The 16,357-nt window shown below is 33.1% G+C and overlaps 2 protein-coding genes across 3 annotated transcripts; one reads left to right on the plus strand and one right to left on the minus strand.

Moving 5' to 3' along the window:
• Positions 1-384: 384 nt before the first annotated feature.
• Positions 385-4,137, minus strand: LOC126691747 (adenylate kinase 1, chloroplastic). Of its 2 annotated transcripts, none has more exons than XM_050386854.1 (5): positions 3,723-4,137; positions 3,122-3,262; positions 2,298-2,570; positions 1,892-2,058; positions 385-623 (listed from the first exon to the last, which is right to left on the minus strand). In XM_050386854.1, the coding sequence occupies exons 1-4, from the start codon at positions 4,053-4,055 to the stop codon at positions 1,915-1,917; spliced, it is 891 nt and encodes a 296-aa protein (XP_050242811.1). In that variant the 5' UTR covers positions 4,056-4,137; the 3' UTR covers positions 385-623; positions 1,892-1,914. The 2 variants fall into 2 exon arrangements, with proteins under 2 accessions (XP_050242811.1, XP_050242812.1); XM_050386855.1 differs by lacking the exon at positions 385-623 and adding an exon at positions 1,005-1,272.
• A 4,780-nt stretch (positions 4,138-8,917) lies between these two features.
• On the plus strand, positions 8,918-13,346 carry LOC126691755 (thioredoxin-like protein AAED1, chloroplastic). Its single transcript, XM_050386865.1, has 10 exons — positions 8,918-9,185; positions 9,328-9,469; positions 9,701-9,746; positions 10,341-10,400; positions 11,032-11,068; positions 11,579-11,658; positions 11,798-11,889; positions 12,500-12,560; positions 12,994-13,066; positions 13,179-13,346. Exons 1-9 carry the CDS (start codon positions 8,999-9,001, stop codon positions 13,051-13,053), a joined length of 765 nt encoding a protein of 254 aa, XP_050242822.1. The 5' UTR covers positions 8,918-8,998; the 3' UTR covers positions 13,054-13,066; positions 13,179-13,346.
• Positions 13,347-16,357: the final 3,011 nt, after the last annotated feature.

Raw genomic sequence — 16,357 nt, forward strand, 5'->3', positions numbered from 1 at the left:
GAGTACGTTACAGAATGATTGCTCTCTATCAATAGACCTAAACACATTTATATATACATGACATATAATAGAATAAAAGAAAGATTAAATCTATTTTTCAATATCTTTTCCGTGCATCGCACGGGTTAGCGACTAGTATAAATACTAAAACCATGTTCATAGTTGTTCACTATGAACACATGAACAACTATGTTCATAGTTGTTCACTATGAACACATGAACAACTATGTTCATAGTTTTATATGGATTAATTATAATTATAATGTTATTTTTTATATTTTCTTATATAAGTAGTGAAATTATACTTAAGTCTTATATGATTTTCCTAGTTAATTTTTTAATCAAGATTTTACTTGATAAATTTTTGTTAATTAAGACTGCTCATTCAAAAAAGATCATTATATTTATTTACATATTTAAACCTTGAACCACTCTGTGTTTAGGTTCTACAAATGGTTCAGTTTTTTAAACTATGGTAGATATATTGAATACATATTGGCTGTCTCATGAGGTGCTGGCTTTACCAACCAACCTCTATATCCTTTACGTCTTTCAGACTTCATCTCTGTAAAATTGTATTTGTATGGCCCTTTTTGAACTCGTATATCCAGTGCTTTATTTTCCTGGAAAAAAATTTTGTGATTTGCTTTCTGGCCTGTCAAAGGGTCTGCATGACACTTACATGAACAGAGGAAGGGATTTCTCTAACATAGAATTGAAGAGATCTAAGATTTTTGGATGCAAACACAACTTTATCAAGAGTCTTGGATGCATATCATAGTTATTAGGAACATTGGTTTTGGAGTGTATAATGGGGATTTGCTTTAAAATTAGAAAACATACCAGCCATGCTCAAAAAAGTGAAGAATTTCCCAGAAAAAATTATAAAAATGTTTTCAGTTGCCATTTGATAACAGAGATAAGTAAAGAATTCCCTAAGACCATATAATTTAGAAAATCAGAATCATCTCTTCAATTAACTTAGATGAACAAGCCGCCGAAAATTGATGATGAAATAAGCTTTCATTTTATGCACTTAATTTCTGTGGTATATATTCCAATTTTCAAATCGACTTTGACAAGGATTTAAATAGGTAAAATGTACAGTATCAAATCAACTTGAGAAGGTTTTAAATAGGTAAAAATGTGCAGCACAATCTATCTCGCACTGCTCAAACTCTTGCAGTCAAGAGCTGGTAATGTGCCCTGATTCAATGTATGCAGCTGTGTAACTTACTGCTTGGCAATACTAGAGCCAACCAGCTCGGCCAGCTGCAAAGGAACTCTAGTCAAGCAAGATTGGATATCATCTAGCCAGAAGCAACTGGACATATATTATACAAAATCAATCTTATCTAAAGATAAATACAAGGCACCGGTATATTGTAAACTAGTACCTTTCCAAACAAAATTTCAGACATTTCAACCCCCAATATGAAAATTCATGAAATCTAGTATCATTTTCAATTAATAAATAACAGAATATTACCTTTTTGGGGAACTTCAGAACATCAGATAAGCACTTCAAAGTGCATTTCGATTAAACTATTAATCGCAAGTTAAATAATACAGTATAAATGTTTCAGCCTCCAGCATTGAAGCTTATTGCTGCCACAAATACTTCCTAAATCAAAACCATCCCTCAATCAAACAATAATTTCACAGATTCTCTCTCTCTTTATGTAAATAATACAGCAGAAACCTCTTTGTGTCAAACAAAAAAAGAAATCAAAATGCCTAATCCAGGCATCAGTAAGAGGATCAAATTGCTACACAGAGCTCAAGTTTTTTTATTTCCAAAAAGGAGAAAAAAAATGTTGTCCGCTTTCCTTTTTTACCTACAAAATTGCTAGGCATGAACCTTAATACATGCAAAGAATGACATACTCACCTTCAAAGGTACAGTAAAACAGCTTATGCTGCAGCGGACTGCTTCTCCTCATAGTCATCAAGATTGAGAGCTTCCAGCAATTTTGGCCAGGAAGCTGGGATCCCTCCTGGCAGATCAAACTCCAATATTTTTCCTCGACTACGATAAAATTCCTCCACAGGCTGACTCTGCAAGAATGATAGGATGTCAGGGTGCCAAATAAATAGTATAAAAAGATATTTACGAAATTCAAAGGAAACCTTAGCAAACAATATAGAAACGTAATATACTTTCAATGAAACCATTTTTACAACACACAAACACCAATCACATGGAAAGGGAAAATTATTTTGGACGGAACTCTTTGCATTCACAGATGTCTTACAAATGCCTCCTCACTAAATAGCAGTAAAAGAATGGAACATACCTTTTCATTGTATATACGCAGCCGTTCTGTTACTACTGTTTCGGTATCATCTGACCGAGTAACGAGCTTTGACATACAGTGTGAAGGGGGAAGAAGTGGAGCCATGCTCATACCAGGATTCCCATTTTCACCCTTGACATTGATGGAGGCCACATTGAAATTCTTCCCACACTCGCTGCAAATTCTTCTTCCAAGACATTTCTCAAGCAATACATCTTCCCGAAGCTTCAGATTGACCACCAAGTCAATGTCAGTAACCCCTTCCAATATTTCCTGAGAACATGAACAAACAAGTCAAATTTGAGAACATATCACAAGGGTACAAGGCTACTTCGGAGATACTATAACACAATTCTTACAACTCTGTGAAGAGAGAGGGGGGATTCATGCAATAATGCTTGGTTAGCCAATTCAGGTTAAGGAATACTCAGAAAGATATATTATTTGGCCAAGGAACACATACACACAGAGAGAAATAGAAAGAGAGCATACTGTGTGGCTAATTTTGGGGAATTCTTACTAGAAGAAATATTATCTGATCAAATTGAAAAAAATAACCCTTATTAGTAAAACAAAATTTTTAAACATGACCTACTTACTCTTGGGCTTGGATATAAATTAAATGGGTTGTTGAAAAAAAGTAAAGAAACTCCAGATTTTGTAGTAGCCAGCAAAAGCATGTTCTCCATACTAACACAACCCCTTTCTATTTCTTCTCTTTGGATTGAAATACAAGAATATTGCAAGGGATACAGCCTTCTCAATTTATTAAGGAAGAAGAAATCAATGTAAGTAATAACAATGTTGCTTGATCAAATGCTCACCGCTTGTCTTATTGTTCGCGGGAAACCATCAAGAATAAATCCCGATTCACCTTTAGTTTCCCCAGCCTCCAGCCTCTTTGACAATAAGCTTATTATAATTTCATCCGAAACCAATTTACCTTGGTTAACAATCTCTGTTAGCTGCACCAGACAACAACAACAACAACAACAACAACAACAACAAATTTGGTTAATTTTCTCAAACTACTCGGTAAAAACTATGCTTTTACATTAACCAATCGTCTCCCATTGAACCTTTACAGATTACAGTCTAAATTTGAGGATACAATACTTCAAATAATATATACAAAAAAAAAAAAAAAAAAAAAAGAGTGGTTCTTAACTATTTCTCACAAATCAAACACTCAAAACACCAGAAATTAACAAAGAAACTACAGATTAAACTAGGTTGGCCACGTGTAATTCATTTTTTCGCCATTATATCTGACAAAACTCTCTGTCACCTCCTAAAATTGTCACATCGTTTATTACTATGTTATCCAAATATTAAATTTAGTTGATAATACTAAATAAGAAGCTATTTCTAACATTTAAAGTTGCGATCTATGGATGAGAGAGAGAGAGAGAGAAGAGAGAGGACCTGATGAGAGAGAGGGCCAGAGGAGGCGAGTTCTTCGCGGACGAGATCGCCGGTGGCGATGTGGGGGACGCCGAGGAGGGAAGAGAGGCGGCTGGCGTAGGTGCCTTTGCCGACGCCGGGGCAGCCGAGGAAAACCCACTGGACATTTCTGTCCTTTGGATCTTTGCGGCTTAGAGCAGTGGTGTTGTTGAAAGTGAAAGGAGAAGAAGGAGGATTGGTGGTCTCGGATGAAATGGCGGCGGCTGAAGAAGAAGAAGAAGAAGATACGAATCTTCTAAAGTGTGAGAATGATGATGAGTAGGGCTTTGAGAGGCGGGTCAGGGTCGCCGCCATTGGAGAATTGTGAAATAGCGTTAGAGATTGGAAGGGGTGAACTTTTTTTTATGGTTAATGTATGTATGTTGCTGTGTTCTGATTTTAAATGTCTTAAATGTGCTGAACCCTAAAGTGGAGCTTCGTTATTTTTATTATTATTTTATTTTACCTCAGTTTCCACCTCAAAGAGAGGAATATGCTGCCGTATTGAATCTTTGATGCTGTCAAGAATTGAAGAGGAATTTGACATGGAGTCGTGGCCTTGTTGTGGGGTTCGTTAGTTACTTCGTTGTCACCCTATGTGAGATCTGCACTAAAAATATCTTTCAAGTACAACGCAATTTAGGACATATTTCTTTTTTACAACCAATTTTAAGTTTTAAGTTGTTATTATTGACAATAAAAGTCATTTCAGTTGAGTTTCTTAAAAAAGAAAAGTCATTTCAGTTGTGGATTTAAATTAAAATAGATAACAATTTATCATTTAAAATTTGTTATAAAAGTGTTGTAACGATTAAATTAGGAACAAAATAATGCCATTCTTCCATCATTGATTTCATGCTAACTTTGTTGCACATGGCACGTTAAGATTTTTTTTTTTTTTTTTTTTTTTTTTTGAGAAATGGCACGTTAAGAGGTTTATAACTCAATTAATTAACACATTTTAGTATTTTCTATCTAGACATTGAGATTTAAATTCCTCCTTCCTCTAAATTATCAAAAAAATAAAAAACAAAATTGTTGTTTGTAGCATGATTGATGTGTTAAGGAGGTAATGAGTAAAATTTTGATTAGGAGTGTCGGTTTTTCATGAAACCAGTGGGTCCTAGCTATCTTTTTAAGTTTATGGAGTTGGTATTCTGACTATAATCACGCATGATATATGCACACAATTTGGATTGGCCCACTGAGCTTGTTTAACTTGTGATCTTGATTCCTGGATTGTAATAATCAAATTATACTATAAATTCATAAAAAATTTTTTAAGAGAAACTCTTCTAACTCTTCTTATATCTTTTTATTATATATGAATTTTTAAAATCTAATTGTTAGATTTTATATTCTTAATACGCATGTTAAATTTCATTCAAATCAGATATTATTTACTACTCGATCAATAAAATTATATTTTATGCATAATTTTCGATCACAAATACTTAAAATTTAAACATTTTATTAATGATATAGAAATAGTTTAAAGGTTCATCTCTAAATTAGTTTAGAAAAAACATTTTCCAAATTTCTCGATCTAGGGCAAACTACTTTGAACCATGCATGAGAGCCTATGCAAAGATCTCATCCACCTAAGGAGTGTTTGCAAAAGGAGATTTCCCTTCACACCCAGCAATAATCATCTATCGTAGTTTGCATTTAATACAACATGACAAGACCTCCCACTGCAATATAGGAAGGTTTGCACTCATTTTCTCTCAACACTAGGCCATTTTCTTTGAGCTCAATCTATGAATGCCTTCATTGCTTTGCTATTGGAGTGCTTTCGACCAACCTTACTAGTTGGTCTGTAACATATTGAATATGCCATTTCTTCTTAAAAGCTCTTAACCAATGAGTCTTTGGATGTTGAGTGTCCATACTAGTTAAAATCCTTACTGCAATTCCACAATTTCACCCGCCTACTACAACTACATTAGGATGGGTAGGATTTTTCGAAAGCTCCTACAGCCTATCATTTAGCGATTTAGTGTTAATCGCATGAGCTATTTCAAATCTATGTAACATGTTTAAATAATTTAATAATAGTGTAATTAAGGTACATGTAAATAATTTTATGAACTATCAAATAAAGGTCCAAGAAAATTCCTCTAGGATCATTTAATTCTTATGTTCTAGTGCCTTTAACTCTCTACCAATTCTGATTCTATCTCATGGTTTCATTTAAACCCCTCATGATTCACTAAATTCTCATGCCCTCGTTTCTCTCTTTACATAAGCATCGTCACATTATGCTTATCTTTTGATTGTGAATTAATACAATTGTCTGCTAATATTAGGCATACTTAATTTTTTTTGAGACATATTTTTTGTAGCTTGAATGATAGTAAGTTAGTATATTACTTATATTATATTTCCTAAAATACCTATACCATCTATTAGTTTAATCCTTCTCGGGTCAAGCTTAGGTTCGGTGTTCAGTAGTACTAGATTCGTTGAGATGATGACATGTGTTCATTTTTTGACACGTGTCACCATTTGACTAGATCCAGTGTACTGGATGTACTAGACCTAAACTAAGTCCATCCTTCTCCTAGCCTACTCTTTTTTTTTTTAAAGTAATTTTCAGTTTCTGCCCACAGAAAAGAGATATAAATAATAAATAAACTAACATTACATACAATTTTTCATTTTAAAGTGGACAATCAAAATAAAATTATAAAAAAAGAAAAGAATAGGTCATCCAGCGTGCTGGTAGAACAAAAAGAAAATTAGAAAAACAAGAACATGCCATCTCTCTTCTTTTTTCTTTTTTTTTTTGATAAAAATACAGAAGAACGTGTCATCTCTTTGTTATTATAGTAATGGTAAAACAAAAGGAGAATTAAAAAGAATTAAAAGGAATTAAAAATAAAATTCCCTTATCAAGAACCAACCAGTGTCTCTAGATCAATCTCTTCTTCACTAGTGCGGCAGTGCTGGTACGAGTAAAACAATAGGAGAATTAAAAAAAAAAAAAAAATCGTTTAAGAGAGAGAGAAAGCATAGGGGTTTATTTTAAAAGGTTTTTTTTTTTTTTTTAATAATTTTTTTGTCTATTTAATGGGTAAAGGAATAACTATTACTGCTATTTTGTTAAGTAATAGTTATTTTTCATTCCAAAAAATAGTAATTCATAAGGAATAATTATGAATATTCCTTATAATAAAAACACAACCAAATAACCGAATGATTATTTTTTATAAATAACTAATAAATTACAATATCTATTATAATGTACCAAACATGCCCTTAATATAATATGAGTGTATTTGATAGCACTTCAACCACGTTAAAAAAAATAATAATAAATAAATTGCGCTATAGAAGACAGTATATTCTAACACTTATACAGTTAAACTTGTAACATTTACTCAAAAAATATTACGAAATTAACAAAAAGTCATTGTTTCATTTTATATTTATATATAAGATAGGTATGTCAATTTCAGAAAATAAAGAATTTCAGAAAAAAAAAAAAAAAAAAAGAAAAAGAAAAAAAAGAGCAAGGTTGGCGAGCAAGTGTTGGTCAGGAGAAAGATCATTGAAAACATCGAAAAGGTTAAGGCTAGTTGGGCCTAGACATTCGTCCTTAGCCCACAACTCTTGATCCGATTAGGCCCAAGGGTCCCTTTACTGTACACCCACATTGATTTTATGAAATGAACTTAGACTTCCAAAATAAATAATTAAATTATATGTTTATTTTATAATTTATATTAATTACTTAAATTTTAAAAATGAGTTTAAGATTGATCTTTCTCTTTAAATATGAACTAGTCCATTAATTAGCACTATTATTTGTAATTCACTTGAGCTTAGAAGATCTTCTCTAGTTGTAATTTTAAATAGGTTATGAGAAAACTAAATTTTGCATCCCACATTGTTGCCAAGCTTGCGGTTATGCTTAAAAGCTAGTTTTGTTTTAAAAGCAAGAATCCCCCTAAAACCATCCTAGATGCTTGCAAGACTGATCGCATTATTGTAGATATCCTTTGTTTGATTTAATAAAGTTTGCAAGTTAAAAAAAAAAATTAATCACACACAACGGCAAAGCTAGGGAGCTAATTATTAGAGCTCGCTCCTACTCACAACTCACAAATTGTGGGCTCACAAGATAGTGCCTAGTTGAGGAAGCAATTGCCTCTCACCTGTCAAAATCCCTCTATTTTATACTTTGCTACCTTTATTTTTTTCATTGGAGAGAAAATAGAAAGAAGTATTTTTATTTTATTAATATTTTTTTAAGACTTAAATGTTATAAAAGAAAAATAAGATAGAAAAAAGAAGATAATTCCACAGATTTTTTTTTTTTTAAATTCATTTGGATACTCTTGCAGGTTCAGACCCAACAGGTAGAGTGTCATTATAGTCACGGGTCAGGTGAAAAATGCCAAATTAAGTCGCCCCTCTCTACCCATTTTTTTTATAAGAAAAATCCGTTTGGATAGAAACAGTAGTACACAATAACAATAACTGCATAACATGAACAATAACTCCATTTTAATCACTTTTGATGGTAACTTTGTGACATATAAGTATATAACAATAATTTTACTTATATTTCCCTTAAAAGTTATTATGACTTTTAAATGGAGTTATGATGTGCCTTTGTGTTAGAACTGCTTTCCCTTTTCTTTGTGTGTATGTGTTTGTTTCAAAAAAAAAAAGTAAGGGTTATTTAAGGGAATTCATCTAATAGTCCAATCATAATAATATTCACCTCTCTTTCTCTCTGTTCATTACTATGTACTTACTAAAAAATGAAAGAGTATTGTTCCTTACCATGTACTTTCTAAAACATGAAGGAGTTTGGGTATAAAAAAATGGGTCCGATGAAAAATGAGCTGAGCCTGGACGGCTGGACCTATCAAAATAGGCTTGTGCCATTTGTTGTGCGAATACCCACTGATGCAACCAATGTTATAAAAAATATGAACAAATACTTTTACATACATTTTGACATAACTTTCTATTTGTTATTGTGGGATAGGATTACATTAAACCACCGCTGACATTTGTGGAAATTAATCAAATTACTACATGACATGTGCACTAGTTGTAGGAAAGTACGTGTCTCTAGACTTTTTATACGAAGAATGAACTAGCACATGACTGCCACGTGTAATTCCAGTTCCCACAAATAACTACTTAATAACCAACGGTCACAAACTCGCCCACTAGAACCACAAAAGTTTTTACTTGATAGTTTCTTCTGCTTCTCTGAAACTGTGAGACCGATCCTAAAAATGGCGACTTCTCTGTCTACCACACTCTCCCCCAACAATCTTCTCCACCCCAACACCAACACCAACACCAATCTCACTTCAACACGTGTGCTATCGTATCAAACTCTCAGGCCGCACCCCAACAAAACTTTCAGTCTCTCAACGCGGCAGTGCCACCTCGTACCTTCCGCTGTGTCTGGTTCTCCCGGTAATTCTTCCACAACCTCTGCTTTTCGAGAAAATTAATGTGTATACAAGTCCTGTATATATATACTCTTGTCTTTTTTTCTTTTTTTTTTGTACGTTGGAATTGGAAAAAAAAACTCAATTAACGAAAATTCCAATTTCAGGGATTGAAACTTCGGAGGTGAGTGAAGATAGCTCAAGTTTACTTGATACGGTGAAAGTCTTCGATTTAAATGGAAATGGGATTCCCATTTCTCAACTCTGGAACGATAGGAAAGCTATTGTTGCTTTTGCTCGCCATTTCGGGTGATTTTCTTAAGATATTTTTCATGCATATCAATCTATTGTTGCTTTTGGATTCATTTTTTTTTCATCCTCTACTATGAGGGCATTTATAATGCGCACCATAAACTATCAAAATTTTGCGATCAACACCCGAATTTGAGAAAAACTTGTTCATTAATTTAGAATTTGGACACTAAGTTTTATGTAGCAATTTTTTTGTATTTTGATTATAATGCTTGTCTTTATTTCCAGATGTGTCTTTTGCCGCAAACGGGCTGATTATCTTGCCTCCAAGAAGGTGAGGACTAAAGAAGCCATGTTTTTGCCCTTGTCTGTTTTGAGTGGTAAACGAAAACATTTGAATTAAATTAGTAGGGGCTCATTCATACTGTAATAAAATATATTTTGACTTAAAAATCTGCATTATCCTTTTAATGTGGGCTATAGTGGATTCCTGATTAGCAAAAAAAGAATTTATGAACACTGTTGATGAGCTGAAAATAAATGAAAAAGGTCTCTAGGTTGGAATTTCAACAGTATTGTTTATAGTAGATGAATTCAAAGATGATGGAGTACAAGTGTAGAACCAGTTGGTCAGTTTCGATAGAAAGCATTGGATTCTTGTAGATGAGAATTTTATTTTTTATTAAATTAATGGTTAGTCTAAGGGAATGTTCTGGTAAGGTCAATGCTTTCCCCTTCACATAGAATTTTAATGTTTTCACCACCGTGGGTAGTAACTAACTCTTGAGCATGTTTATCTTGGGTAGGTGAGTCTCATTTTTCTCCTTTTTATTTTTAAGTTCCAAATAATAGATGGGGAAATACTATCTTCTGCATACAACATGCCTAGTCCCTTTACATAGTTCTGACATGTTTGATATGTTGACAGGATATCATGGATGCATCTGGTGTGGCACTAGTTATAATTGGACCTGGCAGTGTTGATCAGGTATGTCCTGAAAATGCATATTGAGTTGTTAGTACTTGCTTACGTGTCTGCTTATTTGATGAATTAAGTATGTAATGATTGCATACTCACGCATTTGCTGGAATCCTGGGATTAAGATGGATTAGTGGGAATACTTGGAAAGATAAGATAAATAATGAAGTCATCTATTTAAATGTAAGGGTGATTCATATTGAGAAAAAAGATGAAAGAGAGAGACTCTTAAGATGGCTTGATCATAGGCGGTATAGACTAATGCATGCATCTGTGAGAAAGAATAATTTAATTCAAGTTGAGAGAGTGCAAAGAGATAAAGGGAGGCCTAAACTAGCATGGGTAGGAGTAGTGAAAATGATATATCAATTATGGAAGCAACAAATAATTTATTTATTTATTTACCACCCATGGAAAAAAAGTTATTTTAGATCAATTTGCATGCTATGGAAGTTTCATGATGCAAATGGCCCATCCAATTTTTGTGTTAGCTGGGCAGAAGTACCAAAGAGCATTTTTTATGTATTATTCTTCATTTGTTTGCAGTTGGCTTTTCTACTGTAACTTAAATATGTGATGGTTCATTGAATTTATTTCTCCCTAAAATTTTGATATAACCATTAGCTGTAATTTGATGTAGGCAAGAGCATTTTCTGAGCAAACAAAATTCAAGGGAGGTATGTTTCTGAAGAACTCATATATCATGTGAATTATAAAATGGAAGTGGTTTAAATTTTATTATTTGTTTACTGTCAATGGGGTAAGTGAAATGAGGACAGAAAGCTTGATGAATTTTTACGCCACTTTTTTTAGTTTTTCTTTTTGGGTTGGGTGGGGTGGGGGTGGACAGAGGATTGAAGTTGACATCGGATATTTGCTTCAATGTAAATCCATCTGGATGAGAATGAATAATCCATTTGCGATTGATGATGAGGGTGATAATGATTAATATATTGATGTTGAAGATAAGGACATCAAAGGGGTGACAGGGGCAGTCATGATGGTATCATATGCATCAGCATCACTGCAAATCAAAGTGAATTGTAAAAACTTTGGGTTTTTAATTGAAGTAGTGGTGTAAAGTTGAAAAAGAAACCTGCTCAGCGACTTCAACTGTATAATCTTGTCTTGCAGCCAAAATATACACATGTTGCAGCTTAGTGATGAAACTTTGTTATTATTTTCAGAAGTTTATGCAGATCCTAACCACTCATCGTACGAGGCGCTGGAATTTGTTTCTGGGGTTTTAACTACATTTACTCCCAAAGTATGTAAGATAAATCGTGTTCTTTATCAACACAATAGTGCATATTACAATAGGTTTAAAGATGAAGTGTTCATGAAAATATGAGATTTTGTGACTGCACCTATGACTTCTTAATTTAGTTGCTTCCATGATACTCTAGGCAGGTCTCAAGATAATTCAGTTGTACATGGAAGGTTATCGACAAGACTGGAAGCTTTCATTTGAAAGGGACACTGTGAGCAGAGGCGGCTGGTATGTGAACTATTTTGTTAGAAGTAATGCATATGGATCATGATGATAAGACTCCCAAATTGTCTCTTTGTGCAAGTGAGAGTTAAATTTTGAGCTAACAAACACGTTCATCGTGGGGAATTATCATCATCTTCAATACACATGTTGATCTAAATCAACTAGAGGTGATGGAAAGAATTTAGGTGGCAATTAAAAATAAAAACAAACCCGACTCTCTTGATATCTTTACTTGACTTAATAATATCATATAATTCATTATAGTTATTGTTGTGCAACTAAAATTGCTTGAATGATTGATAAGAACATTCTAAGGATCACCCAAAGCAATCTGGCAGGAGGCTGAATTTTTCTTTTGGTAGAATAAAAGTTGTACATTGAAATCTGAAGATTCTGAGGCCTGCATCCAATACAACTCAGATTGATTTGATGCACCTTATTATTATGACCCAAACTTAGTCCAATGTGAGTGTTATGCTGTGCTTTTCCAAGGTGAATCATGACAGCATAGAAATGCTGATCTTCTTATCATACCTTACTCAGTATGTTATTTTCAAGTTTCTCTATTTCTTTTTTATTCCTTTTAACAGACATAAAATTGGTTGTTTCTCAGGCAGCAAGGTGGGATTATAGTTGCAGGTCCTGGGAAAAGTAACATCTCATACATTCATAAGGTAATAAAGTCCTCCATCCTAACCTGCTCTCTTTCCTTTTTTCCAAATTTCAAGGACAATGTTGATCAGCAATATAGCCAGAGTCACTTTAAATTGAAGCTCCAATTGAGAAGAGTAATCATAGCATGGCACCATTTATTACTGATCAATTGGTACATATCATGGACTTTGACCTGCGATTATTACTAAAACAAAATATTAGTTGTTTGGAAATTGGATACTTGATGACAATGTAAGCAGTCTATTTGTTTTCTAATGCACAGACAAAGCTTCAAGTTTTTCAACACTTTGATGCTTAGCTAAATATTTTTTCTTGTGGCATGAAGATGGGAATTTCTAAAGACTCCACTTTCTAAGTTGTAAATTCTTATGCTAGTGAGTTCCTGCTTCTGTTCAAGTTTGAACATCATATTAAACTTGTTTAATTGAGTAGGACAAAGAAGCTGGGGATGATCCTGATATTGAAGATCTTCTGAAAGCATGTTGCTCATGAAGGAGAAAATAAGGCATGTCTTCACTTTCTATCTAGTTTTACTTGATTCATTTTTTCATTCTATTTGCATATATACCCCATACCACTGACCTTGTTCTGTTATGGGTGCTTCCTACCTTGTGCAGTGGCTTCATGTTTATTGGAAGCCTATACAAGGAGCTCAGGCAAATTTCATTGTTATAAAAGATATTAGGTTATGTATATTATTACCAACTTGTGCACTACAGTTACTAATAAAAGTGTATCATATGAAGAGTTGCAATAAAAGGGATTTCATGATGTCGTGTCATAAATTTGCCTCAACTTTAAAACAGGAAAGGTCTCAATGGGATACTAAACTATCACAAGAGGTAAATTTCATCAGCCAATTCTTAAAATTTGAGGACATTTTTTATGCAATCAGGATTTGAGAATTTGAGTCAGGAAGTCCTTAACCTCGGGACATCGATATGTAAATTTAGCTAAAGGTGCTGTGGTAAAATGACAACAAATACTCTTGGGTTTGGAAGAAAAATCTTAAGATTATTACTTGAAGCACTTGGTTGGAGATGTTTCCACTATCTCTGTGGCATGAAAAATTGGCACCCTATTGAAAATTTTGGAGAATTTTGGAAATTTCAAGTTCAACGTGGTTAGAAGTGAGAGAATTCAATGGGTGGAATATTCAAATGAGACATTATTTGTGAAAAGTGCTTAGGAAAGTACTAAATGACGAGATACTGTGATTAATTGGTTCTTTGGCATGGCAAAACATTCCTCATCAGGCTGTAACTCTTTCACTTGCCATCCACGGTAGATTTACTATTTAAAACAAACTTCAAAGGTATGGTATCGTCCAAGATATCTGCAATGCTTTCTGTGAATAAAATTTGAAGGCTTAGATCACTTGCTATTCATTTAAAAAAAAAAAAAGATAACTTGTTCCTTTTTTGTTTGGTCTCTGAGAGGATATGGTGTTTCTTATGTGATAAGTCATAAGTTCAACTCTCCATGGGGAGTTCTCTTTGAAGCATAATTTGTCATGCTTGTTGCTGCTGTTTATGTGATTTTTTTTTTCTTCGGTCAGAAATTCAAGTATCTTCTGTAAGAGAAGAGAGTTAGATATGTCTGTATTACCTTAGAAAACAAGTTTTCAAACATTTTGAATTATTGAGGACTATATAGGCTTAGATCACTTGCTATTCATTTAAAAAAAAAAAAAGATAACTTGTTCCTTTTTTGTTTGGTCTCTGAGAGGATATGGTGTTTCTTATGTGATAAGTCATAAGTTCAACTCTCCATGGGGAGTTCTCTTTGAAGCATAATTCGTCATGCTTGTTGCTGCTGTTTATGTGATTTTTTTTTTGTTCGGTCAGAAATTCAAGTATCTTCTGTAAGAGAAGAGAGTTAGATATGTCTGTATTACCTTAGAAAACAAGTTTTCAGACATTTTGAATTATTGAGGACTATATAGACTGTAATAAGTGTCTCTTTGTCATTGTTCTAAGAGTTGAGTTTTGAGTGTTTTTTTACCAAAAAAAAAGTTTTGAGTGTTTGACAAATGGTTTAAACTTGTGTCGATGTGTCAACTGACATGTGTCCACATCTTACTACACAGGATACAAGCCATGTCCTTGACAAATTATAGTGAATAGTGCTTTAAGGTCTCTCTAGTTTTCATTTTAAAAGGAATAAAACTTGACATGTGTTCATATCCAAATGTGTCACGTGCCCTAATGCATTGGACACAAGTCGTGTTCTTGACAAATTATAATGAATAGTACTTTAAGTTTTATCTAATTTTCTTCCTTTTGGAGGGAATGAAAAATGATTTTTTAAAGAGTTGGAAGGAACTCTTTTAGTTGGAAATTTCATTAAACAGCTTTAAGAAACTCTTCAAAGCTAAAAACAATTTTAAGGCTAAAGTTGGAATTTGGAACTCTTACAAAAGAGCTCCTTAATTCAAAAAATTCTTTTATGCACCGGATATACGAGACCCATGTCTCATAATTCATAGTCCGTTGCATGAGATACTTTCTCGTAATTCATACTTCATAATTACTCTAAAAGGTAAAAGTTTAGCAAATGAGAGCATCTCTAATAGTCTTTCCAAATTTTTGTACTATTCCCTTCCAAGATCTCCACACATGTATGTCCTCTTTGTTTTTATTTTTCTACCTTCAACTCTAGTATTCTCTCTTTTTCTTTCTCTCACTCTCTTACCCACACACAAATCTCTCTCTCAAACTCTAACACAAAGAGGTCACCAGCGGAGAACAAAGTCAGAGATTGGTGTTCTCTTTTTTTTTTTTTTTTTTATTTGATTAGTTTTATTTTGTATGAAAAAATAGTGTTATATCTTTGTTTTGATCCTTTTTGAGAGAGAAAGGAGTGGGTTAATTTGTAGCGGTTGGGATAAAAGTTGAGTATTTTAATGTGTTGTGTTAATTTTTTATTTCATTATATTCTTTTGCTAAGAGACAATTGGGACACCATTTTGTGAGTTTACTCTCTAAATTTTGGGTTTATAGAGTTTATTGGAGATGTGCTGAGAAAGACAAATCTTTAGGGAAAAAAAAAAAAAAATGAAGAAGAAGAAGAAAAAGAAGAAAAAGAAGAAGGTGAAAATGCATTTTTGGTCCTTATATTTTGAGCCAATTTCCATTTTAGTCTCAAAATTGATTTCGTTACTAACGTAGTTTCTAAAAAAAAAATCGTTTTTAAAATGGTCCCTACCATTAACCTACTAATAAAAATATCTTACGTGGCAAATGGAGTGCCCTGCTTGCTAACATGGCACTGAAGTAACCATTAAAATAATTATTTGACATTTTTAAATACCGCATCAGCATTTTAATTTATAAAAAAAATAAAAATAAAAAGCCCAGAAAATAAAAAGCTAGGCCAGAAAATAAATAAAAAATTTACAATAAACATTAATCTAATTAATTTTTTTTCTTACTTTTTTTTTCGTAAGAACATACATCCTAAAGCCTAGAAAAGTTCCAAACCAGAAAAATTCACAACTTGGTGGACTTTGGAATCCTTTGATCTTAATTAATTATTTCTTAATCTAAATGAAGAACACACAGGTAAGAAGAGAAAACAAAATCAAAAGCACCCACATCACAATAAGCAAAAACCCGAGCTCTAACATTCCAATCCTCAAAATTGTACCTCATTTTCTTAGCTACCAAACAAAAACACATTAAAAAAAAAGGTGTCATTTAAGCTATATAACCACATCAACCTCACAAAAACTTAACCTTTTCCATTACCCACATCACAAATAACCAAGAACCCAAGCTCCAAATCCCCATCACCG

The sequence above is a fragment of the Quercus robur genome, chromosome 7, assembly GCF_932294415.1.
Source record: "Quercus robur chromosome 7, dhQueRobu3.1, whole genome shotgun sequence".
Taxonomy (NCBI): domain Eukaryota; kingdom Viridiplantae; phylum Streptophyta; class Magnoliopsida; order Fagales; family Fagaceae; genus Quercus; species Quercus robur.

Bases quoted from the DNA above. Each gene is read 5' to 3' on its own strand.
- LOC126691747 (XM_050386854.1), bottom strand. From the start codon at position 4,055: ATGGCGGCGACCCTGACCCGCCTCTCAAAGCCCTACTCATCATCATTC. The intron at 3,263-3,722 runs GTCCTCTCTCTT...TGTCTGGTGCAG, and splicing joins CTGGCCCTCTCTCTCATCAG to CTAACAGAGATTGTTAACCA. The intron at 2,571-3,121 runs GTGAGCATTTGA...TCATGTTCTCAG, and splicing joins CGCGAACAATAAGACAAGCG to GAAATATTGGAAGGGGTTAC.
- LOC126691755 (XM_050386865.1), top strand. From the start codon at position 8,999: ATGGCGACTTCTCTGTCTACCACACTCTCCCCCAACAATCTTCTCCAC. The intron at 9,186-9,327 runs GTAATTCTTCCA...TTCCAATTTCAG, and splicing joins CGCTGTGTCTGGTTCTCCCG to GGATTGAAACTTCGGAGGTG. The intron at 11,069-11,578 runs GTATGTTTCTGA...TATTATTTTCAG, and splicing joins GCAAACAAAATTCAAGGGAG to AAGTTTATGCAGATCCTAAC.